This window comes from Gasterosteus aculeatus, chromosome X, assembly GCF_964276395.1.
Source record: "Gasterosteus aculeatus chromosome X, fGasAcu3.hap1.1, whole genome shotgun sequence".
In the NCBI taxonomy this organism is placed as follows: Eukaryota; Metazoa; Chordata; class Actinopteri; order Perciformes; family Gasterosteidae; genus Gasterosteus; species Gasterosteus aculeatus.
In genome coordinates, this window is record NC_135698.1 from 9,470,575 (window position 1) to 9,485,273 (window position 14,699).

Here is a 14,699-nt window from a genome sequence, read left to right on the forward strand (position 1 = left end):
AATGAAATGAATCCAAATCATTTTATTTATTCTAACTTTTCTGTTCATTGAAACTAAATTGGGTGTATTTAAGAATATTTATTAGGCTGGTTGATTAATCCAGCCAACAGAAACACGTTGTGTAGTCTCATCTGGGTGGAGTTTAAAAGATAATAAATAACATGTTTGTCCCCCACATGTAATTCAGACTCTGCTATGTACAATTTGGTTTTCATTGCTTGTATTACTGTTTTAAATATAGAAGCATGTCTTCAAATATATAAATGGAGATAAAACTATTGATGTACCTCGTAATGCATATATTAACTTTAAAGGATTCTTGTGATTTTAATGAATACCCTGTAGATGGCAGTATCCTCTACCAAATAACCCCTTCTTATACCAGTGGTAATTTTAACACACAATAACCTCACGATAACCAGAGATTTCCATGTCAACAAGTGGTTCCTAATATCAACCTAAAAGTCTGATATTAAAAGTGGCATTACTATATGTGCTGTATGTCATTAGTCTGTCACCTCTTTCTATTCAGGATGTAGTGTGAGAGGTTCCCAATTGATGAAGAGAAAATACATTGAATGGGGACGTCTGTGAAGAAGGCCTCCATCCTCTCCACGCCACTTTTTACTATTATTATGTTCTCCACTCAACGGCACCTTGTCAGTTCTCAACCATTCACTTACTTTTCCCCATCCCATCAGCAGGTGCATCTCTTCCACTGCAGTGAGGAAATGAGTGTGAGGTAAGTAAAGTGGGGGACGTGTCAGGGAGTCAAGGGGTTGAGAATAGTGGAGAAACTGAGGGGGGAAAAGCAACGGCGCAGTACAGTGCGCCAGGGGAGAGGAGAGACAAAGAGAGAAAACGGGGGAAGGGAGGAGGGGCAGGTGAGAGGACACGAGAGATGGTGGGCGGTTGCCAAGCAACGATTGATAACCAAATCCCCAAGCATCTTGGTGGTGCTGCCCTTCCCTCCCTCCAGGCTGCACACACACACACACACACACAGTAGGTTTACGTATCTGATTTAATATTCAATTATTCGTATTATTAAGTGTTGATGCTTTGAATTTCGAATGATACAAACTGTGATTTTATCGGTGTCCCACAGTGGTAGGCACTTGTATATATTAAATATACACACACACACACACACACACACACACACACATGTTAGGAGACTGAGCACATGATTGCTGGTACTGAGATTTATAGGCCTCTGACTGTACTTTGCCCATTTGATTCTGCGTGTGAAATCAATAGATCTGTCACACTAGCACTGATTCCCAGGCGGGATGGTCTCTCTGCTCTCTGCCACTCATGCTATTAGGATGACTGATAGCGAGTGGCAAAAGAGTGTGCTATCAAAGCCAGTAAATTCTCCCACCTCTCCAGGTTGAGGGGAATTGAAAGGTTGTAGGGCGCTTTAAAGAGTCAAGCCCACATCTGTATTCAGCGTGCGCCTGTGTGTGTGTGTGTGTGTGTGTGTGTGTGTGTGTGTGTGTGTGTGTGTGTGGTCCCTGTGTCAAAACCTCCTCATGGCAGGTGTTTCTTTACGGGGAGGCAAAAATCAAATCAAAGGGGGAATGACTACACCTTGAGGGAAGGAAAACAAAAATACTGTAAAAGTCTTTTATTTTGAAATATCACGCTAACACTATTATAGATAATAGGCTACACACAAATGGAAAAAGATTCTAGATTGCATTAGGTAAAGTCATATTAGAAGATAAAAAAAAACACCGGTCTCTGTGACCCCCACCGCCCCCCCCCCCCCCCCCCCTCCCCCTATGGTTAAAGAGAAGGAGGGTGGAGTGTTAGAGGTGCGAGTGAGTGAGAGGGAGAGAGAGAGAGAAAGGGAGAGAGAGACAGACTGAGGGAGAGGAAGAGAAAGAAATCCCGCCGCTTCGGTACCTGTTAGAGCGCCGGGTGGCCGGCCGGGCAGATTACAGGCGCCAGGGTTCGTTAACCTCAGAGGGGAAGCGACGGACTGCCCGCCGCTCGCGCTGCCGCCGCACACCGCTCCCCCCTCACCGGCGGCTCAGCGGGAGCGCAGCGGAGCGCATTCGGTGTTGACGCGCGTCGGAGAATTCCCGTCGCCCCCCTCCTATCTCCCTCCCACCCCCCATCCCCGGCCCACCCCCCTCCTTTTTCCACTTCTTCTCTTTTTTTTTTTTGGTTACAATGGATACCTACAGGGTTGGAGCCTGGGTGTTTCTGGTGCTGTTGTGGCAGGACGGCTATTTGGCATCGGAGTTCCCGACAGAGCTCATGTAAGTACCCCCCCCCCCCCCCCCGAACCTCCCCCTTCTGTAATCCCGTGCAGAGCAGCTGCTGTTGCGGTCTGCAGAGTTCCTTCCAAGAGCTCGTTGTTAGGAGACAAGTGGCCTAGGGGTTAATGAGCCCCTCGCAGTGTGCTGGCGTTTCCAGTGGGAGTGGGATGGGCAGGTCGGTTCATTCGTGCACCAGTGGGCATGTTGAAGCTTCACTCTGGATGAACCGTTACAGCAGATCGGGGCAGTCTGGCCGCGGAGCTTTGGGAAGTTGTCGAGGAGTCCCTGGTCCCGTTCCTTCTTGTAAAATGACAAATGTTGCCTCTAGTCTGTGACACCGAATCATTTGGAAGAATCCAGTCTAGCCTTGTGATATTCATTCCCCAGTAATGATACATGTTCTTCTCCAGGGTGGCAAAGCAATTCTATGATTCATTCTTAAAACAATGTGTTAACTGCCATGATGAGTGATCCCATACAAAGCTTGAAAGCCAGTTCACGTTTAGGATTGTTCACATGAACGTTCATGTGACCATATTAGGAGCCACTAAACATGATTTTGTGACCAAATAAGTGTATTCACCATATAACTCATCAATCTGAGTGGTACATAGATATAAATATGCATGTTTTTAAACATGAACCACATTTTAGATCTGCATGGGTAAAAAGTTTTAATTGCAGCACTAATGCAACCCCCCACATTTGTTTAATGGGACCTAGAATACTTTATCCGAGTGTCAATGAAGAGTTAAAATCCAATATGTTGGTACATTTGTACAGTTACCTGTATCTAATTTATAATATTTGTACTTGAATCCAAAATTTGAAACGTGAAAACAAATGTAACCCTATTAATCGCATGATTTTTGGTGATTAACAGCGATTAATCGCTTGTTGCGCAAAATAATACGCTAAAAGTTATTGTTTTGCACGCTTTTATTTGGAATGTTATCGGAACAACAGGCACTCTCGGAGGAACAGCAAGTTAACATAGAGTATATAAATTGTTTTTCTTTTTTGTTCTGAACAGAAGAAACATTTGTGTTTTTATCAGGGAACAGCATAATGCACAGTACTAAGGGCCCCTGTTAGAGGGAGGTAAAGTGGTCTAGCACAAAAAAAGACTTTCCAGTCTGTAAAGATTGTGGATTCCCTTTGAATCTCAGTCAAAGAAAAAAAACACTTCCAGTGATGCAGGTTGAGCAGTTACACAATGACAAAATTAACTTTTAACTACGGTTGGGTACCGAGAACCGGTGCCATATTGGTACGACCGGTATCTTCCGTACCGAAACACAACGCAGATTTCCGATGGACACAGGCAGACACTAGCGCGCGCATATCAGACATGTGAGCGCATACAGGTGAGCACGCGGCCAACGGCGGACACAGCGTGAGTCCGCAACGGCCACTCCCCATTCCCATCCCCTCCTCTCCCGTACCAGACGGGGTCTGAGGGCGTAGCGGCGTTTTTCCATGTTGTTTGTCATTATCCGCATTGAGTTGCAGACACGTGACTTCATTTCCTCACGCGAATGACAGGAGATTGTTTGATTCTTGTCGTCTTTATTTTACTCAGCAAAGCTTTAACTACACGGTAGAAAACGATACGCTCTCATGGCCCAAAGCCGCTCTTCTGAGTGGCACCTGGTGCAATCATGACGTAAATAAATTAAGACAAAAAAGAATGAAAAATCAATGTGACATAAATGCTTTTCATTATATGTTACATATCTGTAGTTCCTGCACAATGAGCATACATCTAAAATGAAATGATTAATATACCCCAAATTCTAATGAACCAATATATACACTATCTGGCTCTTACAGAGGGTTAATAGTGTAATTACACCGTAAACTATAAACCTTTAATATATTGTTCATAGTTTGAAGTTAAAAAGTTTGAAGATGTTGTTTGAAGCCATGTATTTTTATGTTATTTATATTTACAGTGTTGTTCAAACGGTTAAGATATGGTTCAATATGAAGAAAAGGATTTGCCTTGGCAATAAAAAAAACCTTTAATTTCATCCATTGTTCTTGACTTTTTGCACCGGTATCGGAAAAAACCTAAACGACACTCATCCCTGACTTTTAACGTCCACTTTTTTCTGACTCCGCTTCACCGAGCCAGTTGCTAAGATGATGATGCCAGATGCTAATTAACCTTAACCATCTTCTGAACAATATGACCTGCAAGTGGAAACCACCTTTCACACGGTGCAGATGTTGTACTTCAGACTGCTGTCTAAACGCCGTTTCATACAACTCATGTATTCTCCTCTCGCCGGTGCGCATTGGGGGAGGCTCGTTGCGACTCTAAGGACGCTTCAGTCTTAATGTGGTCCCGGTGTGGGTTTATATGTTTTATTTTGTAGTTTCCTGCCTCACGTGCGCCTGGGTTAACTGAACTTCCGGCCCTTGTGGTTTCTCCTGTAGGTGATTGTCTCCCGTGTCCCTAATTGTTTCCTTCCGCGTCCAATCACCTTCCCAGTCTATCTAAACCGCGTGTGTCCCTCGTCTCTTGTCGGTTCATTGAGTTTCCTACGTCCCTGATTGTCCTGTCTATGTCGGTGAGACAGTTTGTTTGCTCGTGTTCCTGGTCCGTGTTTTTCCCCAAGGCCTTTTTGATTTTCATTTAATAAAGTGGTTTTGCTTTTACAATCTGCGTTTGAATCCTTGTGTCTGAGGTCCTGGACTTTCCTCGTGACAGAATAAACCAACCAGAGACAAGGGACACTCATGGTTTTAATACACTGGGAAGGGGCAGGTGATTGGACACAGGAGGAAACAATCAAGGGCATGGCAGACAATCACCCACAGGAGAAGGATGAAGTTAACTCTGGGACATAAGAGGCGGGAAACTACTAAATAAAACAGGGAACGAACCCACGGCGTGACACTTGCGTTGGTTCGTGCAACGTAGTCTTCAGAAGTCTCTCGCCACTGGTTGTTTGGGCAGCTAGTGGGCTGACATCAACGCTGCGTAACGCTTTAAGTAGTACTTTACGCTCTTAGTACTATTTACTGTCTGGTAAATGAAATGCCGTTAACGTATGATAAAATCATTGCCGACCTTAATGGATTGCTACGTTAACGCGTTATAAATGAGAAGAATCTACCGCTTGGATCATCTAATCACCCCCAAATTCATCTTCTCTAATTTTGTGACACTGTATCTCTGCATGGTTAGATACCACAAATGGGATTTGAGTGTAATATACCTCAATAATGCTGCAATATTCCTGTCAAATAAGATGTTTTTCGTTGGAGTGTGACTGATTGTGAGACGTAAAAGAAATTAAAATGAATTGACTACATTTGGATGCATCCGCTTACGATCCGGAATAGCTCTGTTGTTCGAGTGGTGGTTCATTGCTTTTGGTGTTTCCATGCCTTATTCTGCTTCGCTGAATGGACTTCTGTCTTCCCTCAGTAATGATGGATAATTAGACTGTAGTTTAACCCAGCCGGCCACCGAGATACACACTACGGGCCAGCTCATTAATCTCGTGCCAAAGTTATGACTTCACCACATCTGTCTCTCTCCTGCATTGTCTCTCCGTTTCTCTGTCTGTTTTGCTCTCCTTTGCTCTTCCTGTGGCTGAAAAACAATCTAGGCCGGTGTCTGACCCAGTTGCCATTTGTATGTGCATTTTTATATGTGTTTAATTATCTAGCACGATACCAGAGGCTGTAGTAATCAAAGCAAGCAACCAGAGCAGAAAAAAGCAGTAGCTCAGCTTTACAGTATTACTCTTTAGGCATCTCTTAAACCCCAATGGTATTTTAGCCATTAAAAAGAGCATACCTCTAAAAGTGTGGTGGTAATAACATATTGATAACTATAAATCACCTTTATTAGTTTATTAGTGCTGGGCAAAGATTACAATTTTGAATCGTGATTAGTAATTAATTCAAAAGTGGTGTATTGTTGAATATGGCACTTTTATTTGTGCAGAAACTTTAAACAAATAAGAGGATTTAATGTGCAGGTGCTTTTCAGTCTGTAAAGTCTGTCTGTACAGATTTAAAATGAAAATGTCCATGTAAAATCGTTCTACCTTGCAAAAACAAATAATACAAAGAAAAAAAAAAAAAAAAAGATATATATCTTTTTTTAATTCCCCACTTTTTCAAGGGGTGGGGGTGATTTCAGGGTGGGCGGGGACGCCCCCGTGTTATAATCATAGGGTAAACATTGATATTTACGTATGGGAAGAGCTGAACTTAGATACATTACATTCAAGTGTTGATCTGACTTCACGTAGATCCACCATGACGGGATGAAAGGCATCACCTTATGGTGTTTATCGCCAATAAACCAGGCTGGGAGCTCAAAGGATGCTTAGAAATGTTAGATCTAAGGACCGGGAGTTAATGTGTTAATGTTAATGATCTCCCATGTCTCTGCACAATATGTTTGACCGTTTAAGGCCAATTAAATGAGATTGGGAGTTGACCCCAAATGTCACAAGTGCTGAATGATGGCATGTAAACAGGTAGTTTCTACAAATTGGATAGATATGTGAGACATGGCAACTTTACTCCTGTTCCCAGCAAAAACAACATGGCAACATGTCGTAAATCATCTTCTTATACATTATTACATTTTATTTATCTTAGGTCTTTAAGTGGATTCTCCTGTCGTAGAGCCCGCCCCCGGGGCAAAGTAAAGTGGCAGGTGAACACTGTTGGCTACAGGTGTATACAACAGAATGCATATTATATACAGTGCTGTCACTCATCAACATATTCATACAATTCTCAACTCTGCACCATGTAAAAACATGCTTGCTGTACATGAAATGCATTAACACACATTGGTGGGCGTCACACAATCGTTCACAAAAAAGGTATTTTTTACTTTTAATTGTCTCTCACTGCATGCTAACAAGCTAAATGAGCGCAAATATTATAAATAGAAGTGGATCTCACCCATATTGGACGTGCAGAAGAAATCACTCATACATACTGAACCTCGGACCGGGTTCTCATCTCATGCATCTGTTAACACCTGAGGGGTTTTTGATATAGAGATTTGCGCCGTTATCACTGGAATTCACAGAAGCTAAAATCTGGATGGATGGCCCTGTGCTTCTCTGAATGTCAAGTCCCTGGAAACACACACGCACAATCACATGAACTCAAACTCACAACTGACTTGTCAATACTGCAGGCATTGCAAACTCAGTCGTCAAAGGTTCACTAAAATACCTTTAAATTGAGGGTAAGAAATCAAAAACAGATGTGAACAGAGAATGGAAGGGAACTGGCAGTCTCTCAATATCTTATGAAATACATTTAGCTAATTCAACTACTATCTAGCAAGAGTGAAAAATTGTTTGATTAAACCTATAAAATAACAGATAACTGTATACATGAGGAATATTTTCTGGGTGTCAGTATGATATTTTTCTTTGCCATTGGGGAGGATTTCAACTGAGTCTGCAATAGTGTTCATGCATGTAAATGACAGCATCTGTAAGCCATGGCAACCTGTTATCATTGCCATACAATATTAATGGATTTTCTTAGTGTGCCTGTGTGTATGTTCATGCTAACAGTGTATATGGAGAATTAATGCATCCACATGCACACAAGTATTTTGATCGCGCTAGCCTCTCAAACCAGATGCACCTTTAGATGTAATGGTCACCGTGTCACTTAATGCATAATGTCTTTGGTCTTTGACATTCTTCCCTCGTCTATCTGCATCCACAGCCGCTGTAGAGGGAGGATACACAGCGCAAATTAGTACTTCAGTACATTATAACACCGGCTGTGAGCTCATACTGGTTGGACAATATGATTGGAGATGGATGAAAGGACAGTATAATCCAGTGTGACACTAGAAAGCTGGAGCTGATTTCCCCCGAGCTCGTCAGTCCCGGCAACCTCAGTGTCACCAGTCACAACGTTGGCTGACACTTATCGAATTTGGTTGACATCCTTTTGAATACTCAGAAAGTAATTGTATTGATTGATGGGACATTGTTTTTGCTCGATCTCCCACAGTGATACTATTTAGCCGCCTTTTATTTTATACATCTAGGTGGTCTTCTTAGATGATACTCGTATTCCAAACTGTTTATACCTGAGATACGTTTAAGGTTAATTGTGTGCTCCTGCCTTGTTCTCTAGGATTAAAGTGTGGGTTGAACAGATGCAGAAAGAGCTTGTAACCCTGGCAGACTCGGCGACAGCTGGACAAAGCCTCACTCAGGTAATACACAACAAATGTGTTAATTGTAAAAGAAACTTTTTTGAACCTTTAAAACCGCTATGAAACTACAATAAATACACCAATGAAGATGCAACATTCTTTTTACATGTTATATTCACGTTTTTGTTTAATAAAATACATTTTTAAAACATGAATAATGTTAAATCATCAATTATGTTTGGTTGTACATGTTTCTATTCTCTCTTTGTGTCTAGATTTTTCTAAAAAACCAACACCTGTACACTGTGGAGCAAAATGACGCAAAGGAGCTCGTGGCAAGAGCCGCCCGGAAAATTGAACAGCTGCTGCGGAAGAGGTCTGCTGCCTTGGAGGTACAATTCACTCCACTTAGAGGAACCAACTGTCACTTTGTAATTTTACTTTGGGTTTTATAGCTGAACAGAATGATGGCTCCATTAACAAGGGCTTCAGAAATATTTGTTCTGGCTGCGTCTTGTCACAACATTGTAGACTTGATTTAGTACAGTGAAAGTGAAAGTGTATGGAGTGAATCACATGTTCAGTCCTCTGCCAAATGTACTGAAAAGCAGCCAAAAAAAAACCTTAACTTGGGTACTACACATTTTTTGGAAATGGTACAACTTGTGACATAACATCAAATCAAATTGAATAATTTAAGGCATTATGTGGACCTAAGCAGGGCGGCACGGTGGCGTGGTGGTTTGCACTGTCGCCTCACAGCAAGAAGGTCCTGGGTTCGATTCCGCCCAGTGGCCTTTCTGTGTGGAGTCTGCATGTTCTCCCCGTGTCTGCATGGGTTGTCTCCGGCTTCGTCCCACAGTCCAAAGACATGCTCTGGGGATCAGGTTAATTGGGGACTTTAAATTGCCCGTAGATGTGTGAATGTGAGTGTGAATGGTTGTGTGTCTCTGTGTAGCCCTGCGATTGGCTGGCGACCAATCCAGGGTGAACCCTGTCTATCGCCCGAAGTTGGCTGGGATGGACTCCAGCCCCCCCGCGACCCTGTGTGCAGGATAAGCAGTTTGACAATGGATGGATGGATGTGGACCTAAGCTAAACCTACCAAGCACCTGGACAGAGATATATATATATATATAACTTAGAAACGGTATTCTATATGTTCAAACCCAGCAGACGTAGCGCATCTGGTGTGCAGATTGTTATACATATAATATATTTTAATTTAAGATAACCTGATTATAGATTTTTGCCTTTTTCTATTGAGAAATGGGTCAAAGATTCCCATCTATATCCAGAGTTTGAGCTGTTTTTATCTACTCAGTGCCTAATGTACGTACATTTGCAAACCTAGCGTTATCAGCGCCACGGCCGACCCGCGGATAGCGCGCGATGTTCACTTCACGTCGTCTTCACAAAACCTGCAGTTCATCAGCGTCTTTCTCCGCCCACTGTACCGCACATGGGCCCCCTTCTCTCCTTCATCCTGGATCAGCCAAAGTAAAAACAATAAATAAATAAAAAAATTCAGCGACAACAACGTTGGGCATTAGTGGTAGCAAAGTGTGAAGTACTTGTGCTGTGCAGACTGCGGTTATCCGACTGCTGGTGCTGTGACTGTTTGAAATGATCTTGATGCCAATCATTGTAATGTAGCAAACAGCTCAACAACTTCTGCAATGGAATGTGAACGCTGAGTGGGAGATGCATCTTTTGAGTATCTTCCAGTACCTGTAATATTGCTGCTTCATCTGTAAGGGGAAACAAATACGCCCAAAGTTGGACGCAAAAGTGTGAGTACACGAGGCCCTCAGAGTACCCCATATTCTACCTTTTTAAGGCAACACCCTCGATGTCTTATTAGTAATGGAGAGAGAGGGAGAGAGTATTATGATTGGAAATAAATACAACGCCTGCCAAATTGCCTGTCTTGTGTATATTAAATAAACACACCTGTGTTCTTATCATTTTTTCTAGTACTGGTGCCATGAAATGTGTACACAGCAGGGAGGAAAATGGCTTCAGTAAGTCGTAGAAGAAAGATGCTTGTGAGGGTTGTGTGAGCGTTTATTGGTGGCCGTGGAGTCAACTGGCACGATGCCGACAGGCCGTCCAACCAGCCGCACATTGCATTCTCACCTGTGTGTAACCTCAAAGATATCGGATGTGAGCTGTGTGGATGGGTAGAATTGAAGAAGGGGTAATGTTAAAATTGTGCAAATTCATTGAATTTAATGGATACAAGTAGTTAGGACTTTAGGGGTCATCTAGTGTACACAGGGGGCAGTCACTAAACACCTGCAAACTCACACCAGCTTGTTAATCTGACAGAATACAGGCAGATAATCTTCATTCCATTTGCAAGATCAGGACACTTGAACCACTTCCCCTCTGTTTTCAACTACCTTCAAACTTTCATCCTCCCTTTGCTTAGGCAATTTATCTGCATCTCTCTCCGACCCTCAGACCTTTGATAACTCTGCATGCTGGATGTCCTACCAAGGACCCCAGTTTACCGAGCTACAGGTGTGAAACAGGTGTGAAACAGGTGTGCGCGTGCGTCTATGGGTGTCTAATCCTACTACCATAAGTAGGTGTGTGACAGAGTGTAACATGCATTATTAATGAGAACTTGGCTGCACACTGTTAGGAAAGATATATTTATATTTATCTCAATTATCTTTATCTCAATTTGGCGGAGGTCGCACATGGTACTATTTAAATGCCCAGCTACTTTACCTTCCTGTATGGAAGTTAATTAAGTCACTATATATGTCGACTCAGAGCACTTACTTGCCAATACATCATAATCAACCATTCCTAAAATGTTAATTCAAGGGGTCTGAGAGAGAAACTAGACATCTGCATCTTGCCTCTCTTTTTAAGGCTTTAGAAAATCTGGGTTGTGAATGGAGACTCGCAGGTCATTTCAGCAAAAGCATGTTCCTGTTAGCTGTTGTACAAATCCATTTCCATGTCCCTTCAGAGTCTAATTCAACAGCAAAAAATATCAGGAATTTCAGGGAAAGTTACTATTCCAGCATTGGCAGTACGTTTGTGGACTACACTGCAAAAGAAAACCTTAGCTATTAAAAAAAGAGCTTCGTAATATTTGCAAAAGGTATTTACCGGCGTAAATACAAACGCTTTCTTCCCCTTTTCTGATGCAATTTGACAATATTGTAACTAGCTAAGCTAAACAGATTCTTGATTCAGTCATTTCAAAGGGATTAGAGGCCAGAGAGTGAGAGAGAGAGAGAGATGACCCTGAAAAGGTTTTTCGAAAGTTGACCACATAGTGAAAGGCTGCGATGTGCTGGAGGCTAGATCCAATTACTTCAACACATCTCTCCCTCCCCCATCCACAGCCTGCTCTGTGCTTCTTTCTGTCCATGTTCACTGTAATTAAACCCTTAATTATTGATCCTTCAGAGCTTCAGTCCACCTCTCTCTGTCGCTGCTAACAACCAGCAGCCATGTCTGGTATGCCGTTTACTTTTTTAATCTGCAAGAAGTGAGTGTGTCTGTGTGTGTGTGTGTCACTGTAATTCCCTTTCCTCTCCTGGGCTGAAGGGCTCTGTCCAGTGACTAATGAGACAGTCTACAACATTACTTAGTGTAATAACTCAACCTGCACGGCTAAAACTCTGCAGGACACAGGTGGCCCAGTAATGTGAATGTGTGTGTCTGTGTTTGTGTGCGTGCCGTTACTGGAATGTAATCAATAAAAACCAGTGGAATGTAGGGCTTCTGTAAAGCGGTCATTAATTAATTATGGGAACATTTGACTTATCTGCATATTAAACATCAATATCGATCAATTACTAGTATTTATCTCTGGATAATGCTTCGTTTTAAAAAAAAATGTTACACATAGAGGAATTTGACTTGATTTATATTTTTCTCATCTTCAAAAATCTTTATGTAAAATAGTTATCCTGTTTTATTTGTGCATGTGTTAAATAGTATTCACGCCACAGGTGTTGCACCATATTTGTATTAATCTGTAGCCTTCTGTCACAATGTTATAATAATGAGCACAAGATGAGACATTAATATGTTTTCATATGTCTGTGTTTGTGTTTGTGTGTGCATGTGTGTGTGTGGCGACATAACAAAGTAATGAACGCAGGTTATGACTCGATCAGAGATATTCCAGCCTCCAGAGCAGATTTTATCCGACCTCCCATCTCCGCATAGCGCTGGTCATATTAAATAGTAAAGAGGTGTCTGCACGTGTTTGCATTCATTGTTTATGTGTGCGTGTTTGTGTGTGTGCGTGTTTGTGTGTAATAGGCAGAGAAACAGAGCCGTGCCGATATAGAGTCTTATACATACATTGAGGAGAAATCCAAGCTGCTTCGCTGGATCACAACAGCGCAGCATGTGTGTGTGTGCGTGAGTTTGTGTGAGATTGTCAGTTTTGTGGTTCTTCCTCTTACGTTCCCGGACACTGTTAAAAATGTCAAGCACCGACACCTTCCTGTTCTCACAATCTCCTACGTTTTATCCTCTGTCCTGCGGGAATGAATCTTCATTTGCTTACACTCTATCCCAGCTGCAAATTAGGAGACACAATAAATATAGCCTTATCACAACTGATCAAAGATTCTCTGCTCAGAGGGCCTTGAAATTGGTTTTAGAAGAGAGTAACCCATTTGATGATGATATAAGAGGTTTCAGAATGTGAGGATCACATTTCAGAAAATTCAGTCTGACAGTGACTTTGAGGAAGAGGATGAGATTGAGCTTCCGCTAGTTCCAGAATGAAGACGAGCTCCAGAACAGACCGTCAGCAGCCAGCTCCATTTAGTCATCCGCTAGATACGTGTAGAAATATGGATCTCATAAAATGGTGAAAAGTAATGTAATGGTCTTCTTGCCCCCAAAAATGAACGACAGCGCATCGCTGCCACTGAGATGAGGATCCAACCAGGGCCAATATGTATGGCAGTTACTTATGTGCAGGACATCAAGTCTTCTATAGAGTTTTTAAATTCCAGATTGTATTAAAGAATTATTAATTAATAATAATCAGAAGGAAGGCGTGTTTTTGGAGTTAGAAAGAAATTTACCAAACCCATTACACGCCCTCTTTTTATCCTTGCTGGAGTTTTTCCGTTCCAAAGAACACAGAATCCCTGTGGGATGCAGAAAACGGCAAAAAACTCAGCCGTCACGTCCCCGGTATCCTATGTGCCACTCTTGGCTTGATTATAATTGATTTCCTGTATCAATGAATAGTGCTTTAATTCATAAATGTGAACTAACAAACGTAGAGCTCTAATATTAACCATATTAGTTGTTTATATTCCTTGTAACTGGGATTAGGTAAATGTATTTTAACCTACAATTCGTCCACCAGACCCACGAACACTGGCTGAATAACAAAAACATGATCACCGCACGAGGGGTTAACCGAACGAACAGAATATACATTCTGTGAAGTGGACAGTAGATATACACACTTCTTTGAGATCAGAGCAAAAGAGCCTGCGGAGCTGCTGCTGCCATCAGAGGGTTTGGCCTCTGAGAGAAGTCATGTGGAGCAGCGCGGATCTCTCGGGGGCTTCGTGAGCTGCAGATTCCTCTTTTCTTTTTCCTCTTTTTCCAGTCTATCCTGCGCTCAGCTCCTTTGACTTTTGTCTATTTTCTCTGCCAAACTACAATAGAAAACCAACCTCTTCTCATCTCTACTGACCTCTGGTTGTCTTGTACCGTGCTCACTCCTCTCACCTACGTCTTCCATCTCTCCCTTTGTCCTCATTACCGTACTTTGTGCTCTTTTGTATCACCCCCTCTTACCCACATTCTGAAGTCCCTTCTGTTCCCTCTTGATGTTCTGTCTGCCGATCTCACATCTTTTCTTTAATCATCTCCCACTTTCCCCGTCAGCCCCCCCCAAAAAAACTGTCCTTGTGTACATGTCTCTTTATTATCCCACCGTTCATTCGCATGAGCTAAATTCTAACGACAAGAACAAACACTGAGATCAATCCGAGTGAGTTTCAATAATCTACTCATAACTTTGATATTTTACTCATCCATATTCTTGCTACTCTTTTTTTTTCTGCTTCTCATACTCACCCTTTACACCTCCCACAGTGTTTTACTCACTCGTCCTCGCTTACCTTACGGTAACCAGCATTCATGAATGCAGACACGAGATTGGATGTGGGTGATAATGATCTTTTACACCGCTACTACTCGTGTGTGTATTGCTGTGTTTTCGGGGCGAGAAAGCAGTGTGCTCTGCATCG

At 42.3% G+C, this 14,699-nt stretch overlaps 1 protein-coding gene across 1 annotated transcript in view; it reads left to right on the forward strand.

The window, feature by feature from the left end:
* Positions 1-1,795: 1,795 nt before the first annotated feature.
* The window catches only part of LOC120808765 (voltage-dependent calcium channel subunit alpha-2/delta-1), a 47,917-nt gene continuing 35,013 nt past the window's right edge, over positions 1,796-14,699 (forward strand). Inside the window, exons 1-3 of the mRNA XM_078082555.1 lie at positions 1,796-2,270; positions 8,418-8,499; positions 8,715-8,831. Coding sequence (XP_077938681.1) covers positions 2,182-2,270; positions 8,418-8,499; positions 8,715-8,831 — 288 coding nt within the window. The 5' untranslated portion in view covers positions 1,796-2,181. The remainder of the gene's footprint in view (positions 2,271-8,417; positions 8,500-8,714; positions 8,832-14,699) is intronic.